A 23,203-nucleotide genomic window follows, 5' to 3' on the forward strand; every position below is an offset into this window, starting at 1 on the left:
AAGGAAGAAGGATAAAGTGTGGTGGTTATCCTCGTCGAAATCTCGCTTTAGTGAATGATTTACATCAGCCAACGGTTGTGCAAGCGTGTGAAGAGTTCGGGGAGCGGGGCTCGTTTGTACGTGACTCTTTATCACATCGCCGTGGTCGGGGTTTCGTGTTAACGTTTCACTCATCGAACAAAAGTTTCAACAGTTTCAACATATTGGATTGCACAGGCGCTATCGAGCGATTCCCAAATCTTGAAGCCTTTTTGTATTTGATTAGGTGATTTCTTGCGGTGCCAGCGGGTGTGTGACATACCAACCAGCCATTTTATTCAACACGCTGCCGAATTTTTGATTAACTTTATGCAAACTCCTAGACTTTTTCCCGTGTTCGCGCCGTGCTGCTGCTACTCGCAAATCTACGCCAGAACGATGGGCGAACGATGTCTTTTTTAACTGAAAGACATAAATCACTGTTCGAGAGTGAACATGACGAGCGAAAAACGAATGCTAGAAATCCCTTTGCGTTCCTTGTTCCTGTGGGGAAGGAACATAAATTTCCGGAAAACGGATGCTTCTCGCGGGAAAATCCGACACCATTCCATCACTCTCGTGCACGTGCGAAAGAAGTAAATGTTCCCCCAATGGGAGGTTTTCATAAAAACCTGGTGTTTTGCTCAAGAACTGCTCCCGGCTCCCCGTATTTGTTCGATGGAAGTAGGGCAGAAAGGGGCACGTCGGAGAGAGTGTAAGAAGGGTTTGAAATGGGACGGAATTTCAATAAGATGTACTGTTATTTGCCCCAGGATGTTTGCTTGTTTGTTATCATCCCACTCAAGCGATCTTGAGAGCCTTGCTGCTACCGCTACCCGTCAGGGTAATCTTTCAAACTGTCACGGCTGAAGAAAAGTTTGAAAGAAACTTTTATACGTTTCGGAGTAATGAGTTATTCGCGAGGGCGGTGGTTTCTTTGTGCTTTTGGAGAAATTGCTGAGTGATACTACGACGCTTCAATGCGCATGAAATGAACGGTTGACTGTATTTCGCTTTTATTTACAAAGAAGCTTTCCGTTTTATAAATTAATCATTTCGCTTATTGCACTTTTAATTAAGAAAGTTGTAAAGCTACGTTAGTGTTGGCATTTTTTCATACCTTTTTTAAAGCGCTCTTCCAATGGAAACATTTTCTTCACACGTGTGTGTGTGTGTAAACCCAACCAGTGGTAGTGTTTTTCACCTTTTCAAATTCACGACTACCATTACACCAAGATGAATTAGAAATCATCGCGCATATAATGTAGTATATAAATAAGGAAACTCCAGGAAACAAGCAAAAAACATACTAAAAAGCACATTTAAGAGCGAACCACCACCAGGAGCTTGAAACTAAATTTCCTCCACCCCAGGAACAGCTCCAAAGAAAAACCTAAAACAACCAAAAAAAAAAATCCTTCATCCAAACACACAGACAGTTTTTCGTCCATGAAAGGAGAAACGAAAGCTAGAGTGTGTGTGTGTATGTGTGTGTTTTTTTTTGTCTTTGCCATCGTGTCAAACGGGAAAGCTCTCGGTGCGCTACGCTTTCGGGCAGTCTATTTTTTTTTTTTTGTAAAGTAAACTTTTCCGGTAACGCTGATTCGTTGATTGCTTGCCGACTGACAGTGTGCTGGTGTGGGTTGGATCTGTACAGAGGCAGAACAGGAAGCCGAATGGCTGGCAAGGGTAGAGTTTTGGAAATAAAAAAAATGTTTTCCGGGCAGAGAAGTACCATCCAGAAGCATAAATTAGAGCCAGCATAGACAGCGAAAAGATGGAAGCGCAAAAGGTATACATGCCATGCGAATGAGTTTAAGCTCTGGCCTTTTGCAATGATAACGAAGTTTTTGCTAGAGCGGAGAAGGAAAAAAAACGATCCCAACAAGGTAACGACTGCCAGCGATGGGCGAGAGAATGGAAAAAATGGAAACTAGTTGTAGAACTTTTTTGTGCTGCTACACACAGATATGTGCACTTTCAGCAGCAGCATCCTATCGTTGTTAAAGTTTGTTTTTTTTTTGCGGTGTTGTTTTAAGCACAAGAACGTTGGATATGAAGCAATAACGCTTCAACTAATAACGTGCAAATAATGCCGGGCAGACACTTATCATGCAGACGCAAATAATAATTCTTTTTATCCATATTCCGCCCACCTGTATAACAAATTGGACGGTTAAATACGAATCATTTCCTTTCATTTGCACTGCCACCATAAATCTCTCCTTTTTTCCGGCACACCAATGGTTTGATTTACGTGTGAGCTTTTGTCAAAATGGAGTCGCGCCAGCCGGGGCGTCCTCTCCATGAGCGATATCAAACACGTTTCCCAGTGGGTGGCAGAAGGGCCAAAGCGAAAAAAAGGGAGCAAGATTTGGAGAAGAGTGATGCGCACGGTACTTAGCCTTCCGCCGTACACGCTCAGCATCTTTATAGCTAGCAATAAAACCATCTCATCTTTCCTTTATCCCATCACTCGAACTCATCCCATTCTGCACGTCGTTGTTCGTCCGGTTGCTCTTAGTTTGCCCCCGGACGCTGTTTCACCCTTCAGGTCTGTGTCACGTCTTAGATCAAACGAAACTAGAGGCCTTTCCAGAATGATTTAACGGAACCGGAAAGCGACTAGAAAAATAAGAAAAAAATAAAAACGAATCTCTAACCTTGCTGAGCTGTGCCGAGAACTTAATTTTTCACCGGAAACACGAACGCTCTACAGTGTGTGTCCGGTAGATGGCGGAGGAGCGGGGGAGAGGGATGATTTTTCCTCCTCAAACGCCAAGAACCTCGTTTGACTGCTTCATTTTTTAGTTGTTTTATTGCCACTAAGAGCTTTTGCGGATGCTTCAGTGTGTTCTGTGTGTGTGTATGAGTACTGGGTGCGCCAGAGAGTCCCGTTCTTTCTGTGTGATTTCAAAGGAAAGATGAGATGGTAAGGTTGAAAAGGATGGGTATAAGATGGAGACGCATGGAATGAGCTCAGCATAATAAGAATCCTTATGCTGATGTGCGTTGTTTGTTCCTTCACAATCGGGAAAGGACGAGCGCTACGTGTATGAAGGGTAGAAGGCGCAAAAAGGGGGATGCTCTCGGCAGTGCCTTGTAGAGCAAACACCCACACCCACACACACACACACACACACACACACATCACCTCGTTGATAAAGAATGATTGAATGCGGTGCTGCTTGTGGGTTAAGCCAAAGCACCCTAAGAGGTAACGCCACCCGCTCGGCGTATCCTTTTTCGGCGTGGAAAACACTGGAAGACAGCGAGCAACATACAAGAAAAGATCCCAAAACAAAAAAAAAGAACCCGGAGGGAGGGCGCGTTTTTCCCGGTAGCCCGATAGCCCGATACGGAATCCCATCCTTTGGCATCCTCGGTGCGAGAAAGCACTCAACCCAGAGATAGAGAGTGTGTCCCGTTTAAACGAAGCAGTAGACGTTGGGTCGTTCTTTGAAAGGAAGAACCCTTTTTTCTTCTTCCATCATTATCCTTCTGAGTATATCCTTCTGTGCAGCGTTAGTTCCTGGGTTTTTTTTGCCTATTTTCCCCTTTTTTCGTGCACTCTGGCTGTGTTCATGAGTCGACGGTTTCATTATATTTTCCGGGCGAACAAATTCTCAGATATGCTGATGGTAGGATATGGCGTCGTTCTCCGCCATCTCCGCATATCCTTCGCCCTTCAAGACATCCAGGAGCCATAGAGCCGTAAAAAACAACAGGCTTCTTCACAAATGAAAGGTTGGCAATCGTTCTAGGACCGAAAACCCTTGCTGCTGGAATTCTATTCACCTCTATTTCCTCCCGCTCGTATCCCTCGCTACTAGCCGAGCATTCTGGGTCTGTTTTTTTTTTGTACGCAACCTTCACGAAAAGAAGCGATTTAGTGTTAGCTGGCGCAGGGTGGTTATGGAACTCCCCAACCAACCCCACCTCTAAGCCGCCGAACCCGGGGTCCATCTCGGCGTTTTCTCAAACGAGCAAATGGTTTAAGAGAGTTTTACGGGGATGGAAGGCAAAGTTTTTGTACGTTCGCTCGCCACAAAATTGAATCAAAAGGCGCTTTCAAGTGCGCGCGGGAATGGGAATTAATAGCGTCGAAAAAGTTCTGACTCGTCTGAGTGCGCTTGTGCGCTAGCTAGCTACCTTTTGCTGTTTTTCTACCTCTGTAGAAAGGAAAGTGTAACAAAAAAGGCGAAGGAACATGAAAAACTCTTCTCCACCAATGCGATAATAATAATGGCGTTGATGTTCGGTTAAACTTTTGCTCGCAAGATAAGTCGCATTTGGTTGGGTGAATGTGCTTCAAATGATAAAATCTTGTCAACTTGTGTCGCGATTTAAAAAAAAAAGGCAATGAAATTACTTCGTTCGCTCGGATATTGCTCAAATTGTTGGTTCAATTAAGTTAAAGGTGTTAAAAAACAGCCCCACAATTACCATTCCATCGCATCCGCATAGCGGCGAAGAGAACTCACGTAGCACACAGATCGTCCCAGCACGCCTCCCATATCTAGCATTTACTCAAACAAATTTGAAGAAAGGCTCCATTCCTTAAACGAATAAAACCGCCAAAAAGAAAGCATTAATAGATAGCTTTTCTCTTTGCTTGGCGTCGTCTATTGAGGTAAAAAGTTTCCTCAGAACAGTAAAGAAGCAAGGGGGCCCGCGTGTGTGGGAATTTTCTGTAATATCAAATTATGTAAATGAGCCTTTCCCCCCAATGGTGGCAAGACATGCTGGCGGGTATATTATCATGATCATGTGTATGTGTGTGTGGAGGGTGTGGGCATGGGGGACTTCTTGGTGAGCAAAGAAGTTGGAGCGCTCCTTTCTTTACACGCGGAAAAATGGAAAGAAAATTAGTGCTAGTTTTCCTTGTCGTGCGTTATCAACCGCCGTTTGAAATTCGTCCGCCTTCGTCTGCCAGCAGCTAGGGTTGTGAGGTTTACCGTAATAGGCTCTTACGGAAGAATGAGTTTTATTTTCCAAAGAAACCTATCAAAACTGACGTGCAGAATGTGAGGGAATATGGGGCGCATGGACGGGTGGTGTGAAGTTTTTGTAATAATTAGCATATCTTTCGGGCGTTTGCGCTTTTAAAATAAAAGCAGCGGCAGTTCGCTGAGGGAAGACGTGATCTTATAACAATGGAACAGGAACCGAGGAACTGCAGGGGTACGTCTCATTAAAATATGCAGCGTTTTGTCTTTGACGCACATCTACGTCTTCTTAAGACATTTTAAATTAATTGAGGTTGATGGTTTTGAATAGATAACATAACAATTGCCCGGGCCCGCTATGACTTGTTCGATACTCTTAGGATACTTCCCTGGAAGAATCGCTACGAGAATCTGACGAATCCTTGCATAAAAGCTTAAAATGCTGTCATCGTCTTGCAATTGTAGTGAATGGTTTTACGAATTACGAGCAATGAATTAAGCAAACCTCTAGAAAACCTGGCCGCCATATTAGAATTTTCCCGGGAATATAGTTTAATTATTTCCATTTTCTTCCTCCTATTTCAATGCTGTTTTTGCTGCCCCGTTTATCCACGCTTTCAGCTTTCAGCGTTACCGCCATACTGTTAACATAGAAAAGAATTCTTGTCCCGCTTTGCGAGAGTATTGTACATCGCTATTGCTAGTTCGTTTAACGATCGCACGAATTTTCTCTCCTTGCGCAAAACGAAATAGAGCAATTTCCACAATGAAACTTTTTCTTCTCATTTACCCTCCCCTGCCTGAGGTACTGGGCATGCATTCCAGGCAGGGCCAAGATAATAGCGAGCGGAAAAGGAAGTAGAAAAAAAGTAAAGCAAACACAACCACATTCGAGCCAGCCAGCTCCCTTCGCCACGACAGTCAATATGGCCGGTGAAGAGACCTGCGAGCAAACGAGAAGAAAGCAGCGAACTCTACCTCTACAAAGAAGAACTGGCCCGGGTTGGTGTGCAAGTAGGGGGGGTGGAGGGAGGGTGCCGCTTATCGTGAGAAAAGAGGGCGTGGGAGTGAAATGGCGAAATGGGAAGAAATAAAGGGTGGAAAAAAGTGGATTCCCACCCGTACGTTTGTGCGCTCCGCTATCTGGCGTTGCTTCTACGTCAGGACCGTGATAGCACAATTTAAATAGCGTGCTCCTCCGTCAGGATGCTCGTGCGGGCGCTTTTCTAGCAAGACGACGGCGTCACCTTTCGTTTGTCCTTCGGCAAATTTCCAGCGCTCGGGTTACGCTACGGACGAGTTTTGTAGAGAAATTTTTTATCGTCTCGCACTATATTTTTATACTTTTTTCTCGCCTGGTGACTGTTTTCTGCTATCTTTGCACGTGAGGACTTACCCTCAATGTGATTCGCTATCTCTTTCAAGCGTCTTTACTGCACCTACAACGTGTTCCACTGTATATGTGCGAAAAACAGATTTTTCTCGTTTTCGTTTTTAATTTCCCAATCTCTATCACGCTAAAAAGCTACATCACAGGAAACTCCTTCGGTCTCTTTCTATCGTCGTTTTGGGAGCACACGGTTCTGGTGGCGTCCATCGTTGGGCAAACCATCCAATCCAACGGTCTGGAAACGGTTTCATTTTCGTGTTCATTTTCCCTTATCTCTTAACAAATGCTAAGACGACAGGCGAAGGCTACGTTGAGCTCCTTTTTCACATTTGTTTGAGCACCATTTGTGCCGCAAAATCATTCATCTTAATCTTAAGTCATAAATTAACAATTCTTTGAAAGATCAACCCCACACAGGGGTGGCCCCTACTGTAAAGTGCTCGCTTCGATTCCAGCTTGAATATCTTCCTACAAGCAAGCTTACTTAACACGGAAGATTGCTCATCGATTTTTAGATTTCCATAGAAGTTTCTCAAGAAAGCCGAGGCATACGGAAAAAAGAAAGATCTGGTTTTGTGTGAGTTGTAAAAAGTCTCGAATCTACGAAAGGGCAGGGAGCTCCAAAAACGTAGGTATGGTCGAAACGCGCTAATGCTTTGGCAGAATGATGATCATGGTGACGCCTATGCCAAACTCAAACTCAACGGGAGTGTTGGAAAAAGGGACCTGGAGTGATGGGTTTGTGGTTCAAAAAGGGGATTACTAAGCACGAACACGAAGGAATGATATTTCACTTCTTATAGGATAACAAATTAGTGTCTCATCCTTAGAAAGCTCCAGCTAAATGATGCCACGTCGCTCAAAATCGTTGAGTCGCTCAAATAACGTAAGGTTGATGTGAGTAATCGTTTTTTGTCAGCGAACTACAAGAATTTGCTTCGGTCGAGTCAAAGCACCGGCATCAATATTTACGGCAACCTTTATTTGATTGCAACCATTTTCTTTCTTTTCATTCCCCATCGCACATCAAACTCCAAAATTCTCTAAAATGATGTAAAATATCTTCGTGTAAAGAAATTGTCCTTCAAGCCTCGTGATGGGAAAAGAGTGTAATCTAATGCAAGGGTTCAACTCTGGAAAGGGATTTGCTCATTAAAAAGTCATAGTTCTTCACCTCGTTGGTGTTGTATCCCTTGCATTGCTTTGAAACTGTGCTGCGAGTGAGTAATCGTACTCAAATATCTTACCATTCTCTCGGTGTCCTTTTAGCCGTATTCGATACGACGATACAGCATGGCGTTCGTAATTTCGCACCGGTGGGCAGAAAAATGCTTCGCTTGCATTACTTCCTTTTTGTGCGGAAGAATTTCACCCACCGGAGCTACCACTCATACCATGCAGCAGCATCCAAGCCATGCGAGGGTCGAAGTTCTGAACTCTTCGTTCCTCCTAGGATTGTGAAAAAAACAGACCTTTTATGTTCTTTTTCTAGGAATATAAACAGCAGGAATTCTTCTCTGATTCATATTTTTATATAATTATAAAATGTTCCTTAGCATGCTCTGGCACATTATGATATCAAGCCATCGTTGTGCTAGTGTCTGGTTCCTTTCTTTAACCCCTTTTCGCATACCAAAACCAAACTACGACTTATGTGTGCATTTACCTCTAACCGAACCCTTTAGTGAGTTGAAAATGAATGAAATTTGATAAAAATGGAGATGAAAAGGGCCTGTTTGAGTATAATAAAACTATGTTTTCTTCTTAAATTTTATTATTTATAGTTTTGGCCAATAATTTTTCACATTTTCATTATGTTCTGGTTCTGGTACTGGTTTCTCGCTTTTAATTTTTCTATAATGGTGTCCCATACCATTTCGAGGATATGCGCTTATGTTTCCGATGTTCGTTTTCCAATTCAATTATCTTCCACTTTTTCCTACCAAATGTTGTTCTTGCTGTGTGTTCTTGCAAAAGTAAAGCTGTGTTTCTGTGTGAGCAGAAATATGATTTTTCGCGCATGTTTTCCTGAACTGAAGGAGGATCTTGTTTTTTTATTTCGTATCCAATAACCAGTTTTCGCCAACTCGACGAACATAACCGACAGCCAACAGTTTTATTTCCCTTGCTTATTCCTTGCATCTTAGCGAACGATTCGGAACGAAAACTTTCGCCTGTGGGTTAATGGAAATGAGGCTATACAAAATTCACGAAACCACCAACAGGAACATGGTTGCGCCACGTGGCCCACTGCCGTGCAGCCGCCGTGGCTTCTTTAACTTTCTTCTTCTTTCGTTTTCCGGTTTCCCATCCCTGCCGTAGTTTTGCCGTAGAAACTTTTCCAACCTTTTACGAGAAAAATGAATATATATAATTTTCTCATTAAACTTACAGTTTTTACGACTTTTATCGTAACTCAAGTGTTAGCCGAGTTTGTGACGGGCTAGGGGCAAGGCAGCAGTACCTGGGTGGGTCGTTTGCCGAAACGATGACGCTAACGAGTATGCCTACCAAAGTGGGTATGAGTGGGAACGTTGTGGCAAATGAGCCCAGTCCAGGCTCGAAGACAGAAGAGTTTGAATTCGGAGGGGTTTCAGTGGCCCCGGAGACGACGGAAACTTATGAAGGAAAGTTGGAAAACTTTTCCTGAAAGCGCTTTTCTGCGCCATTTTTGTGATCGCGACTCCCAGATTGGAGCCGCTTCCTGTTCACCCCACACCCCGTAGAACACGTTGGTCCTTGTGGTTGTGTATCATTCTGTGTCCGGGCTGTGTACTACGTACGCTCCTGGGTAGGTTGGTGTATGATAAGACATTTGTGTTTGTGTTAAGTTGCTAGTTCGCGGGTTCTGATGATCTGCTTAACATTTTCTTATCGACTTACCATCAACGCACGAAGAAACCTGGCAAATTTGTGCCTGTGTGTGACAAACGGTGAGAATAACTGCTAGCCAACTGTTAATCTGTCCTAGCCATACATTCAGAATGTTTTCTTAATTAAATTCTCTATTTTTTTATAAATTTCTTCTTTTGTGGAGAGTAGACAAATGGTATTTTCATTCGTTTTAAATCTATCACTTTAATAGCTACCGAAACAAAAACAATTGATCATGTTTCACTTTCTGATGGCATAAAAAATCTGCTTCGGAAATTTTAACACAAACATCACGAAAGCAACACTGTTCCTACATTGTCGTCCAGATTTGTTCTTTTTTTGTGGTCAGTATCCGTTGCTTGCGGTCAGTGCGGTCTGCGTAGTCGCATTTATCTTCATTTGCTTCTATTTAAAATCAAATAAAACCATAAATCCGATGCTTTTCCCGGGCTGCGAAGGAGTGAAAACCACCAACGAACGAACCGAGAGGCAATGCGAACCGAACGTGTCCACTTGGAACGTATTTTATACACCATCAAACTCGAGTTTCGGCGTTGGACTCACCATCCGTGCTACTATGCTTGACGCTGCCCCAGCGTCAGTCGGTAAAAAAACGGTATCTTGTTTCCCGCGCCAGGAACATCATCACGCAAGAAGGACGGGTACCCTGAAAGGATAATTTTTTCTCGCTTTGGTAATTTCTTACCTTTTTTTCGTTTGGTTCTCGGTTGACCATCACCTTCTGGAACGAATCTTTTCTACCGGCAACGAATTTCAGTAGTGAAGGTGGATTTGCAACGTTGCTCTTGGTCAGTTGTTGCGGTTGTTTTGGTCGGTGGTCAGTGAGCAAAAAAAAAAAAGGAAAAGCCGAAAAGAACAAAAGCAAAGCACAGAGCACAAGGCCGCAACAACATGTTGCAAAAATAAGGAGAGAATAAAAAATAAATAAAAACATGAACAACAAGCAACACAACCTCCAACTCGGGAGCTAGGGACGTAAGGGATACTTTTCCACACCTTGAATAAAGGTCCCTTCGGTGTTGGGTCTGCTTGTGTGAGATTCTTTTTCCGGGTTTTCGTATATGAGGACATTTTTTGTGCGAATTACATTTTCCCTGTGCTTGGTTTGGGGCGCACAGTGTTGGGCGTTTTACATCTGTTTTTTCTTTTTACACACTCTACCAAGCACATCCTTTTGGCTGCCCTGTCCGGATGTAGCCAAAGCTGTGAATATCCAGCACACATACTTTAATTCGTACGTTAAACCGCGAAATATGCATGACCATTTCTAATTCAGTTAATGTTAATGTACAATTTTAACCGGTATTTGAGCAAATGAGTAAGTGTCCCAACACAACGACGCACTTCTTCACATGACCAAGAAGAGATTGGTTAATTTGTCTCTTGGTTAGGATGGAATGTGATGTCACGTGTGAGCCACATACCGCTGGTAATTGTGAAACATAGCGCCTGCTATCCGTTATAAATTACACCTAAATGTTCCTCCGGGGGTTTAAGTACACGCGGGAAATGAATCATCTGCAATGATTTAACCCTAGAGTCAAGAACGCAACAAAAGAGCGTTAGAACGAATCTCCAGGTGCTTGATGATTTTTTTCCATTGGATAAGTTTAAATAGGAGCTATATCGGGTCATCATAAACTACAACGAATGTTCACTAAATTAGTATGAATTAATTCAATAATTTAGTTTTGAGATTGATTCATCATTAATGAAGCCTCAGGAAAATGATAGAAACGGTAAACATCGACTGGCTAGAAACGTGATGCGGATTTCCACTTCATTAGCAGACGTTTCTGAACTAAAAGAAAGGGTCACTCTTAGTCAGTGAGGGTTTTTTTACATACTAAGTGATAATTGTTTTTGTATCTATCTATAGACATCGAACAAACTGCAAATCAATACTTTTTCTGATATGAATCATATTCTTCTTCTTCTTTGGCCTGCTCAAGATTGAGCACGTCGTGTCGACATGGCTAGGTCCCCAATCAGTTTCCAGGAAACTCGGTCTAAGGCTGCAGTCCTCCATCCACGGCTGCATCCGATCTCCGACAGGTTAGACTCCACTTGATCCAGCCAACGAGCTCGCTGTGCTCCTCTACGCCTCGTGCCAAACGGGTCGCTGACGAGCACCTTCTTGATGGGGCATGAGTCCGGCATCCTCATCACGTGCCCCAGCCAACGTATCCTTCTGGCTTCGAGTACCATCAGAATATTAGCACCGCCAAACAGCTCAGCTAGCTCGAGGTTCAGGAGATCAGTATTTTTTGCTGACGGAGGACGCCAATGCACTCGCCATTTTCGAACGACGGGTGCTAAGGACTATCTTTGGCGGTGTGTGCGAGCAGGGCGTGTGGCGAAGGTGAATGAACAAAAATGAATCATATTACATTACGATATTTAAAAATAACTTATGAAAATGTTTCGAACCCCATAGTGCTGCTAGAACTCTTTTGGTGCATTCGTTGATGTGACTATTCTTCAACAAATAAAAAAATCTCCCTTGTCTGTATGACCATCAGTTGAAAACTGTTTTAAAGACGATTATCGTTAGTATTTTACACAACAATAAGATTTGGCCAGGATCGTCTTAAGCTATGCGAGCGACATTCGAATATACGTCATCCTCAAGGATCGCTTTAACCGTGTTCAGGTTTGGCATCAATATGTATAAAAAATTAATAGGGTTCGGCCAATGTTTGTTGATTACACACGATGGGGACGTGAATACTCTTGCCAGAGAAGGATTGTGGTTTTGTTCATTATGAGAGTAGTTTTCGGATTGGGAAAAATAATGCATCACAAAAAGTTTGTTGAAAAAAATCTATTCAAATCGCTTTAATCGATATGATCTGCATTGGACGATTCCGATCGTTAAAAGCGCCTCAAATAACCCTTCCAAACATACGTTTTTCCAACTTATGTGGATCAATCTGAAGGAAAACCTTCGTTTTTGCCTTTAAATGATCCAAAGCAACAGCCGCCTGGAGCTTGGTGATGTCGTCGTTATCGGTTGAGATAACATGCTTCAAAAATCGGTAAATCAGCAAAAGATACTCCTGTAAATCCATCAAGCTGTCAAATCCCTCCAATAATTGTGAAAGCACCAGAATTGCAGCCCTTCTTGCCGGAAGATAACTATCCGTATCTACGATGGATTTGATGCATGTAAAAAGCTGATAAAAGGACAAGAAAAATTGAACATGAGAAAGTGTCGGTAGAAGAATGATTACTGCTACTCTTACCTCGTAGAAAAAGTGATGTACCTGGTAGGAAAGAATATGGCATATGCTGCCCAAATTCGACAAGCTCGATGTGCGGAACTCTTCCACAGCATGGCGCGTGCCGGCTAGAAAACAGTTCAGCAGCGTATCGCGATAGCGCACCGCAAATGGACCCAACGTTTCCACTGTCTTTACCGTTGCTTCGCCCACTTTAAGTCGATAATCTGTATCGTTACTCTCGTTCAGATATTCCTTCACTAGCGCATCGATTACTTCCGCCTCTAGGACATCGCAAAGTGCCACCAGCAAGCGAACGGAGTTCAGGAATGCGTAGCTTTCCTCATCTCGTAAGTTTACCAGTGCAAGTATGAGGATTTTATGCAGCTGGGCGTACGTTTCAGGGTCTCGTTCCTTTAGCAACTTCAACAGAAGTGTCGTTCCGTACACCTTACAGTAGGGTTGCTGATCTGAACAAAGGCTAAGCGCATTTTGGCAGGCTGATTCGGATAGTCCATCGTGCTCGGTTGATAGTCCGTTACAAAGCAGATCAATCTGTACTTTCATCGCTTCGCTACAACTTTTCGAATTGCGATAATGATGAAGAAGCTTCAAAACTCCTTCCATCTCGTGGCGATTGCGATTGCGTTGAAAAAATTCTTGAAAGATGGACAACACCACCTCCAGAACATCGGAGTTGCTATCAGTATCCTTCATTTCATTGGAATCGTTGATGATTGTCGTAAACGACGCTGCTAATATATTCAAAACCTCTCCCGAATTATCGTACAGTTGTGCATGGAAGTGTTTGTGGTTGATAAGATCCATTAGCGATTGGATGAGAATGTACTTTTGGTGAAACCGATCGCAGAGCAACTTATCACGCTCGACAGCATCCAACAGTTGCTTCGGTTCGAACGATTTTACTATACATGACCCGGTCATTAGCTCACTCAGCAGTACAAGGAAGACATCGTACAGTAGCAAGTTCCGATTGGATGACTTAAGCAGATTAATTAAGGTTGGAAGGAGATTATCACCGCCAGGATTATCGTCGCTCACGGAAGGCCCAATTTGCAAGCTGTAGTTAGTTTCGTTATCGGTGTATTTGACAACAATTCTGGGATGGAGCAAATGGCGACCGATTTCAACATCACGTACGTTAAGCAAAAGGGACAATATAATTCGCTTCAATTCATCTTTAGATCGATTGGTTAAGCAAAATACGATCATACTGTGCAAATATTTCTGCTCGTCGAAGGTAGATAGAAGCAGCGAGTACAATCTTAGGAAGAGATGCACGTATGGTACCAGCAAGGACGATGGCAATGATGTGAACGTAGATCCCGTAAACGCCATACTACACACATACAAGTTGTTCGCCAATGTGTTCCGTTCTTGAAGCACGCATCCCGCAACAAGTTCTTTTGGCGCAGCTAGCTCTTGAAAGCGCAGGAAGAAGTGCTCTTCAATGCGCAGATGAAGCTCGCGATACGGCGCCGGTAGTTGGAAGATTCGTTTCAAACATTCTATACAAGTTGCAGCGTATACCAACGCTTGTTCAGTGCCAGTTTGTACAGCCCAGTGATAAAACTCGAAGCAATCATTCAATACTTGTCGATAAAATTGCTTCGTGTGTCCTTTACTGCTTACAATTTTTGCAACTATTTCGCTTTTGTGCCACGATGGAGCATTTTCATCGCTTTTTCCCGCAGAAAATAGCGTTTTACAGAGCGCAGAGAATCCGCCCGGTTCTCCTGTGAGATGCAAAAGATCGATATGTAGCACCTTGGCAAGTTCTAAGGACAAACCAGGAGCGCCTTTGATCACCAGCAGACTGCGAAAGATCAGATCCTTGGGAAAGGCAAAACCTTTCCATTTTTCGGCCAAACTTGCCTTCGAGAGAGTGTAGCGTGCAGCAATGTAATCGATCACGGTGTCTGCTAACCGAGGATGTAGAGCCAGCATTTTCTTTTCAAATATCCGTTCAAACTGGGCAACGCAGTATGAAAGCCTGCGAATGCGTTCCTCTTCTTCCACCATCACCATCAGTTGGCTGTCGCATTGCGACAGTCCGCGTAGCTCTCGTGGAAGATATAGATGCAGTGTGAATTGCCGTAAGAGATCAATCGTCTTCAGATAGGACGCTTGATCATGCAAATTTATCACTTCTTCACTTTCTGCCGATTGGTTCTGCGTTTCCACGAGCCCTTTGTCGCCGAATTCTGTCAACAGGAAGCAGTATTGTACTGTAGTTTTCCACAGGATGTCTGAGCAAGTGTCTTCCGTCGGGAAAGGAACACATTTTGCAGCTTCCAAACAGGCTACGAGTTTGGTAAGCGTAATATCTTAAAAGAAAAGACTTATGTTTAGCTTTATGCAGCATGCACTAATTATAATTTGGTTGTTTTACCCTTCGGCATTAAATTTGCAATGCAAGCTATCGCTTCACGCAGTGTTTTTACGTCTGTGTCCATGATTCAGATCGTACACGGGACGTGTTTAACTACAACTTCAAGAGACTCTTAATCGCCTACTGTAGGGCCTGTAGAAAATAGTTGCACGGAAAAGATTGATTTCCACCAAACACTACCGATAGCACGGCATGTTGTATCACCGGGGGAACCTTAGACAATAATAATACAAACAGATTTGTTGTGTTTCTTTGGGCGCCATCTGTCAAATGTCTGTAGAGGGAGAAAGATATATCACAACCCGCAAGAGATGCAGTGGCAATATTTCGACGTTTTTCCTCGTACGGCATTTTGCAAAATCATCAAAACCACAACTGTGCTAGCACCAATTTGCATTAAAAAACGCTTATTCTTATTGATTATGCAGTGCTTTTATTCAGCGGCATATTCCCAAACCAATAAGATTAAACCAAACAATGAGACGACAGAACACAGATCTCTCCGTGCAATCCTGCTTAACACACCGAGAACCTTCATCTTCAGCGTTTACAGGCATCCTCCTCGTAATGCTAGCACCAAATGTAGTACGGATCCTCCTTGGACTTTGTAGTCCTGAGCGGTTTTATCGTCATTCCTACAAAGAAACAAAAAAGGTGAAAAAATAACCTCCTGCGAATGATGTTAGCACAAAGCTGGACGTGAAACGCGGGAGACGGGATTTACATCTGTTTGCCGGAAAAGATCAATCGCTGCTGCTGTGGTGGGATGCCTTCTTTCTCCTCCACCCGCTCTTTGATCCGGTCCACTTTGTCCGTTGGCTCGATGTCGATCTCGATTTCTTTGCCGGTCAGGGTCTTTTCGAGGGCAGTCAGAGTGTTCCCCGGGTGATGCAAGGATGCAGTGAGCGAAAGATGGATGAGAATATAAATCACGATCAGTTCACCACGTTCGCTAGATTATCGCAAGTGTTACAATCAGCATTACCTTCACTTTGATCAACATTATCAGGGATATTTGCAGAGATATAGGTACTAAGTTTAAGTTGAATCACGCACAAGCCTGGTCACAGTTCGTTCCGAGTATGCTTTTTTCTACATATTTCGGCTTGCTTGTCACAGCTGCTCGAACTGTCAACTGATTTTGCTCGAACTGAATCTGCTTGAAAAGGGCCGTGTCAAAATTAACAATAAACAGTAACGTCAAAATATCGATGCATCTATTTCAACACGTTTTGTTGTGTTTCGCGTGTTTGGTCAGTGATTTCGGTGAATTTTAGTGATCAAAACGATGAGTGACTCCGAATCCGATACCGGTGATGTTGAAAAAACCATCGACCATTTCAATGGACCGGTGGAAAATGCGTGGCTGATGAAAATTCCCGAATTCAAACCAGAAGACAACCCGAATGGCCTCGTGGAGGAGAGTTCGTTTTCGTGTTTGTTTCCAAAGTACCGTGAAAAGTACATCAAAGAATGTTGGCCACTGGTGGTAAAGGCATTGAGCACACATCACGTTAAAGCCGAGCTGGACCTTATTCTGGGTAACATGACGGTACGGACAACGCGCAAAACGTGGGATCCGTTCATCATTGTAAAAGCGCGCGATCTTATTAAACTGCTGTCCCGTTCCGTACCGTTCGAACAAGCAGTTAAAGTGCTGGAGGACGAGATTAGCTGCGATATCATTAAAATTAAAAACCTCGTACGCAACAAGGAAAAGTTTGTGAAGCGTCGCAGTCGACTGATCGGTCCGAATGGTTGTACATTGAAATCGCTCGAGCTGCTTACGAATTGTTATGTACTGGTGCAAGGAGCCACCGTGTCAGCAATCGGCCCATACAAAGGTCTCCAATGCGTTCGCAAGGTGGTGGAAGAAACGATGAAAAACATCCATCCGATCTACAACATCAAGGCGCTCATGATAAAGCGCGAGCTGATGAAGGATGAAAATTTGCGGGAGGAAAACTGGGAACGGTTTCTACCACGCTTCCAAGCGAAAAACACCTCCAAACGGAACAAACCGAAGGTGATTAAGAAGAAGAAAGAATACACACCGTTCCCGCCACCGATGCAGGAAAGTAAGATAGACAAACAGCTGGCTTCCGGTGAATACTTTCTTACCGATGAGCAGAAACGGTCCAAGAAGCGACAGGAAGAGGTGGACAAGGAAAAGCGCAATGTGGCTGTGCAGAAGCAGCGTCGCGAACAGGACTTTGTGGCACCGGAAGAACCAACCAAACGATCGAAGGGTGAGCAGAATAAATCCGACCGATTGGACGTAAAATCGTTGAAAAGCAAAATCGCAAAAGCCAACAAGCGGGCAGCAAAATCAAATTGAGCGGGCACACTTTGCAAAAGTAACAAAATAGTGAATAAACAAGTTTACTGTACATTCTTCTCATTACTACAAAATTGTGTATGTGTGTTTGTGGTGTTGTCGTTTCATTTCCCAATCGCGTCCCCCCGTCAACCCATGAACGAAAAACCCTTTACGGTATTAGAAAAACATGTAACTTAACGAAAGATCGCAAGCCTCGTCCAGCTTTCTTTGCAGGATTTCCTTCTCCACCGGCGAGCGCTCGTTCACGATCGACATGCAACTATCGTCGTCATCCTCCTCGTCATCTGTGTTTCCCATCGTGCCACTGCCATCGCTTGAAGTCAGCTGTTCGCCGATAATTTTCCTTAGCTCGTGGTACAACTCTTTGGACGATGCTTCCAGTGTTTGCTTCAACTGCAGATAGATGCTTTCGGCTTGTTCGAGTACGGCAGCCAGATTCAAATTGCCCGAAAGTTCGTTCACGTGCTTCAGTATCTCGGTAAAGCTAAACTGACCCTCAATGAACACGTCCATCTCCTGATCCAGTATGGCAACGCACACAAACAGATGAAAGTTCGGACAGGGCAGCCCTGTCCATAGCACCTCCCACAGCTGCATAATGTCCGAGTTGGAAAACTCGCGTTTGAACCACACAAGCAGCCAGCGGAAACAGAAGTACATGTTTTCCGACTGGTTCTCGCGCATATAATTGAACAACCGTTCGTTCACAAACGATAGCAGCACGCGCAAATGTTCCAGCTGCTGCTTCATACCCTTCTGATCGATGTCGAAGTTGGCAAATACTTTGTGCATGAAGCCCACGAAGCACCAGAAGCTTTCCGCTTCATTCTGCACCAGGCTGAGAATCGGGGCAAGCAAATCACTCATTCCTTGGACGTAACCGAGGTCGAAGTTGTACATAACGTACGTCATGAGAATGTCCTGCAGTTTGGCCAGGTTGGGATTATCATCACCGGCGAAAAACTCGTACGTTCGATCCGTTCGCTTCACGTCCTTTTCGATCTGGCACTTGCGTTCGCGGTAGCCAGTGAAGTTATGCTCTTGCGTTGCGGTCATCGTGAGCCATTGGAACTTCATCTGAAAGTATTCCTGTGTTTTGTGAGCCCTTCGCTCGTCTCGCTGCTGGACCGTGTGCTCCCAGATGTCCAAACCGAGCAGATATTTCCACACTTCTGCTCGTATGTCTTGCTTGATGCCCTGGAAATGATGGAAAAGTGAATTCAGGACACTTTGAATGAACTAGGGGGAAGAGATTACATTGAATCAGTGTTACTTACCCCACGGAAAATTATTTCCTTGACTCGTTCCGGATCGGAAATGGATCCATTCGGGCACTTTACATCCTCCCAGGTTCCTGCGTCTAGTGGCAATCCACGATGTACCGCAGGTCGAGGAGCAAGCTTTCTGGATTCCGTTGTGTCCGCCCCACCATTAATAGCAACTGGCTGAGTTTGCCGCTGATCTGTTGACTGTGTTGACTGTCGATTCGAATCTGCTTCGTCGCTGGCGTTCAAGTTACTCAGTCGCAGCTCGGCGGGAATTGCACTTTGAGACACTGGTCGATGAATGGGAAGTATTGTCTGCACGTTGGCCCACTTCGACAGCATGTCCATGTACGGCCGCGGTCGAGGACGGGCCCGTATATCGGCAATGTTGAGCTCGGAAAACGATTTCTGTAGCTTATCCTGATCCGGATCGTCAATGCAACGGTAGAAATTCTTCCGATGTGTGCTCTTCCGTACGCAACGGAAACGTTCCAGCAGCTGGAGCAGTACGCTGGTCGAAGTTTGCCGGAAGAGATACACACTGTGCAACGTATGATCGTGGTTGTAAAATCGCAGTTCGTCCCTGTAGGTTTCGAGACCTTTCAGTTCGCGCAGAAACACGCGGATGGACAGTTTCGCTTTCGTTGTGGCACCTGTCGTGGCTGGTGGTTCCTCACTGGTCGCCCGCACTGGTATGCATGCTATCGAAGCAGACTGCTGCTGTTGCTGTGGTGACGGCTGGCGAGAAATCGGATCAACTAACGACCAGCCGCTTTCGAGGCTCTCGGAGTCGGTGATATCGCAGGTTTCCGGCTTCCACTCGAACACGTGCAGATTTGTCTTGGTGCACTGGCCAAATGTTAGAATACCTTCCGAGTTTAGTGCAGCAATGTAGGCTGCATTGGCCTGCTTCAGTAACACGCCGTTTTGGATGAATTTTTCCTGTAACACAACAGCAGCAATGTCGTCGTATGCAGCCAAAGAAGAAAAGAACGAAGCGTTTGGTGGAATTATTTGCACCAGAAAGTGAAAATTACCGTCACTTTCGAAGGACATCTATGCGATGACCCACGAAGTACAGTAGAGGGCGATGTGTGGGGAGGTGGTTTGGCGCCCGTTCGCTTACTTACCTCGATACCACTCTCATTCGCGTCCATCATGTCTCTTCGTTGTTCTGTTGTGATGGGGAAGGGAGATAGTTCGATGTGGTTCGTTGTCTACACTGATAGATATGATGACGACACCTTTGCGAGCAGGTTTTTTTAATTTTCCTATCTCTGAAGATACTTCGTTTAGTCACTCTCAGTGCGTGTTAACTCCACTGTGGCTCCCACAGTCACGAGTCTCAACACAGTACTGCATCAGAAATTATGCTTTCCTCAATCGTTGCACAACTCACAGCTGTTCTTGCACATTTAAACGATCATTTCGACAAATATTCGTTTGCAGATGAACACAAAACGCTGACACGATTTTATGCGCAACAATGAAAAACAATAGATGAATCTGTTTTTCTTTCTTTCTTTTGTTTTTCTTCCAGCTGTCATAACATACTACGCACAACACACGATCATAGTCCAACCAATGACAGCAGTTTTGACATTTGCGAGCAATACAAAACAAAGCAATTCTGTAGAACAGTACGAATGCGAATTTTTTAAATTTATTTATAGAATTTTTAAGATTAAAAACAAAATTGCGCCAATCTCGAGCACGAGCGCCAGTGGAAAATAGAAAAACGTTTTCCGGTAAAAAAAATTGTAATTGCTGCGATAAATTTCATCGACATGGGAAAAGAAATCGACATCGACGTACTTTTTTCGTCGACAGTGACAGCTGCGTTAAGCGCTTCATACGTGATCGTGTGTGTGCGCTGTTGACGTCAAAAAATGAAATTCATGGTCGTCAAAATGGCGTTTAGTGAAGCGCAGAATAGAAGCCGCCTGCTTCTGCGTACAAATCCTTGAAAATCCGTAAAAATAACGATTTATTGTGCATTTTCCTAGTACGTAATGTGTTGTGAAAGGTACACATCGCTAAAACTAATGTTTATTTTGTTTGTTCGTTCGTTCGTTCAAGGCTAAAGGATCCGGTTGTGGAATTTTCGTTCATTCAACTACTTCGGTGTGCTGCAGTTAGATGATCCCGCATTTTTTTGCCTACGATCCAGGACAAGGGATAAGAACGGAGAGGATTATAGTTCTCACGGGACAGAAATCGAAAAACCGGTTTCGGCAAAGCATAACGCAAATTTAATCGAAATGGAAGCAGGCTGTAACGCTTGACGATCTTAAAATCATCGTAGACTGTTGTGTACGTAACAAAAAAACGGTGCATCTGTACTGGTACAGCTACCGCAGGAATACTTGCCGTCGTTTGCTGTCCTACCATACGCGCAGCGTTGCCTTGTGGACGTGTTATTGGTTGGCTTTTCAATTGAAGAGAGGGCATGATGGATCGGACAGTCTGTGAATCCTGTTCGAAGAGACGCACAAATGCCAACGTAAGCGATCGTCCGGGTTTTGATGCGTTCATGTTACTTTAAATAAAAAAATCTCCCGATTTGATGACAATTTTGCTATGATTCGATGTGTATCCATCGGTCGTAGTATAATTATTTTCTACACCCGAATAAAAACATAATAAATAAATATAAAAGAAAGAAATAGATAAAATGTATAAAAAATACAAGGAAGAAAATTAAATGAGGAAATGAATTAGTTACACAAAAAATAGTATTTTATTCGAAAATCTCTTCGCTTGGTATTTTGGCAACCCTGCTTTAGGTAACATACACGGCGAAAATTGACGCATTGTCAGGCGAAAAATTCGCCAAATGCTACCTCCTAGATTTCATGCTCTCCTGTTACTTCAACTGATAAATTTGGCCGGTTCTTCGAAATTATTTGGCAAATGCTACCTTCTAAAATTCCTGCTCTCCTGTTACTTCAACTGGCAAATTTGGCAGGTTTTTGGGAAATATTTGGAAAATGCTACCTTCTAAAATTCCTGCTCTCCGGTTACATTGGGCTCAGCAAAATGTTTCCCAAAAACCTGCCAAATTTGCCAGTTGAAGTAACAGGAGAGCAGGAAATTTAGAAGGTAGCATTTGCCAAATAATTTCGAAGAACCGGCCAAATTTATCAGTTGACGTAACAGGAGAGCATGAAATCTAGGAGGTAGCATTTGGCGAATTTTTCGCCTGACAATGCGTCAATTTTCGCCGTGTGTGTTACCTAAAGCAGGGTTGCCAAAATACCAAGCGAAGAGATTTTCGAATAAAATACTATTTTTTATGTAACTAATTCATTTCCTCATTTAATTTTCTTCCTCGTATTTTTTATACATTTTATCTATTTCTTTCTTTTATATTTATTTATTATGTTTTTATTCGGGTGTAGAAAATAATTATACTACGACCGATGGATACACATCGAATCATAGCAAAATTGTCATCAAATCGGGAGATTTAAAGTAACATGAACGCATCAAAACCCGGACGATCGCTTACGTTGGCATTTGTGCGTCTCTTCGAACAGGATTCACAGACTGTCCGATCCATCATGCCCTCTCTTCAATTGAAAAGCCAATCAATAACACGTCCACAAGGCAACGCTGCGCGTATGGTAGGACAGCAAGCGACGGGAAGTATTACTGCGGCAGCTGTACCTATACAGATGCAACGGACCCCATAAGCACCGTTTTTCTGTTACGTACACAGCAGACTACAGTGATTTTAAGATTGTCAGGCGTTCCAGCCTGCTCCCATTTCGATTAAATTTGCGCTATGCTTTGCCGAAACCGGTTTTTTGATTTCTGTCCCGTGAGAGCTATAATCATCTCTGTTCTTAACCCTTGTCCTGGATCGTAGACAAAAAAAAATGGACGATCATCTAACTGCAGCACACCGGGGTAGTTGAATGAACGAAAATTCCACAATCGGATCGTTTAGCCTTGCCATCCGGGCAGAAAGGTACGGTCCTACGGGATCACTTTCATCATACGGCCAAGAAATTTTAGCTGTCGTGTGCCCGCAGGTGCAAGAGGGTTTGTTCAACACCGGCAAAGGCTACAGCAGCTCCCGTGATGGATCCAGGTAGCCCCACGATTCGCCGGGTCGTTTCCGGTTGCATCAGACCAAGTAGGTCCATTCTTCGACTGCTTTAGTAGATGCGGCTGTGCTACAAAGACCCGGGTGGGGGGTAGGCAAGCACCAGGCACGATTGAAGAAGAGAGAAATGCTGGAAGAACAATGAACACAACAAAATAAACATTAGTTTTAGCGATGTGTACCTTTCACAACACATTACGTACTAGGAAAATGCACAATAAATCGTTATTTTTACGGATTTTCAAGGATTTGTACGCAGAAGCAGGCGGCTTCTATTCTGCGCTTCACTAAACGCCATTTTGACGACCATGAATTTCATTTTTTGACGTCAACAGCGCACACACACGATCACGTATGAAGCGCTTAACGCAGCTGTCACTGTCGACGAAAAAAGTACGTCGATGTCGATTTCTTTTCCCATGTCGTCGAAATTTTCGGGAGTTCCGCTTTACCAGCCTAAAATATTTGGAAAAATGTTCTTTACTCATTCTTTTGAAATTGATAGTTAGCTAGTTGAAATTATTTTTATTTTCATACAAAGAAATCTTTTTTCTCACAAAGCTACAATACAATCGAAATTATTAAAACCTCTCAAACTAA

The 23,203-nt window shown here is 43.6% G+C and overlaps 4 protein-coding genes across 4 annotated transcripts; 1 reads left to right on the forward strand and 3 right to left on the reverse strand.

Moving 5' to 3' along the window:
- Positions 1-12,136: 12,136 nt before the first annotated feature.
- On the reverse strand, positions 12,137-14,950 carry LOC126565978 (transport and Golgi organization protein 6). The gene is made up of 3 exons (XM_050223179.1): positions 14,887-14,950; positions 12,498-14,797; positions 12,137-12,428 (listed from the first exon to the last, which is right to left on the reverse strand). Exons 1-3 carry the CDS (start codon positions 14,948-14,950, stop codon positions 12,138-12,140), a joined length of 2,655 nt encoding a protein of 884 aa, XP_050079136.1. The 3' UTR covers position 12,137.
- A 457-nt stretch (positions 14,951-15,407) lies between these two features.
- LOC126565717 (NEDD8) lies at positions 15,408-15,975 on the reverse strand. The gene is made up of 3 exons (XM_050222922.1): positions 15,872-15,975; positions 15,611-15,741; positions 15,408-15,521 (listed from the first exon to the last, which is right to left on the reverse strand). Exons 1-3 carry the CDS (start codon positions 15,887-15,889, stop codon positions 15,434-15,436), a joined length of 237 nt encoding a protein of 78 aa, XP_050078879.1. The 5' UTR covers positions 15,890-15,975; the 3' UTR covers positions 15,408-15,433.
- A 198-nt stretch (positions 15,976-16,173) lies between these two features.
- LOC126564951 (KRR1 small subunit processome component homolog) lies at positions 16,174-17,224 on the forward strand. Its single transcript, XM_050222082.1, has one exon. It carries the CDS (start codon positions 16,175-16,177, stop codon positions 17,222-17,224), a length of 1,050 nt encoding a protein of 349 aa, XP_050078039.1. The 5' UTR covers position 16,174.
- Positions 17,225-17,383: 159 nt separating this feature from the next.
- Positions 17,384-19,561, reverse strand: LOC126564227 (TBC1 domain family member 17). Its single transcript, XM_050221210.1, has 2 exons — positions 18,505-19,561; positions 17,384-18,424 (listed from the first exon to the last, which is right to left on the reverse strand). The coding sequence occupies exons 1-2, from the start codon at positions 19,546-19,548 to the stop codon at positions 17,384-17,386; spliced, it is 2,085 nt and encodes a 694-aa protein (XP_050077167.1). The 5' UTR covers positions 19,549-19,561.
- Positions 19,562-23,203: the final 3,642 nt, after the last annotated feature.

The sequence above is a fragment of the Anopheles maculipalpis genome, chromosome 3RL (assembly GCF_943734695.1).
Source record: "Anopheles maculipalpis chromosome 3RL, idAnoMacuDA_375_x, whole genome shotgun sequence".
Taxonomy (NCBI): domain Eukaryota; kingdom Metazoa; phylum Arthropoda; class Insecta; order Diptera; family Culicidae; genus Anopheles; species Anopheles maculipalpis.

Coding starts and splice junctions, on each gene's coding strand:
- LOC126565717 (XM_050222922.1), bottom strand. Junction 15,522..15,610: donor ATCTTTTCCGGCAAACAGAT/GTAAATCCCGTC, acceptor GTTTCTTTGTAG/GAATGACGATAAAACCGCTC.
- LOC126564227 (XM_050221210.1), bottom strand. CDS start 19,548: ATGTCCTTCGAAAGTGACGGTAATTTTCACTTTCTGGTGCAAATAATT. Junction 18,425..18,504: donor AGGAAATAATTTTCCGTGGG/GTAAGTAACACT, acceptor CATCATTTCCAG/GGCATCAAGCAAGACATACG.
- LOC126564951 (XM_050222082.1), top strand. CDS start 16,175: ATGAGTGACTCCGAATCCGATACCGGTGATGTTGAAAAAACCATCGAC.
- LOC126565978 (XM_050223179.1), bottom strand. CDS start 14,950: ATGGACACAGACGTAAAAACACTGCGTGAAGCGATAGCTTGCATTGCA. Junction 14,798..14,886: donor TGCAAATTTAATGCCGAAGG/GTAAAACAACCA, acceptor CCAAACTCGTAG/CCTGTTTGGAAGCTGCAAAA. Junction 12,429..12,497: donor TACATCACTTTTTCTACGAG/GTAAGAGTAGCA, acceptor TCCTTTTATCAG/CTTTTTACATGCATCAAATC.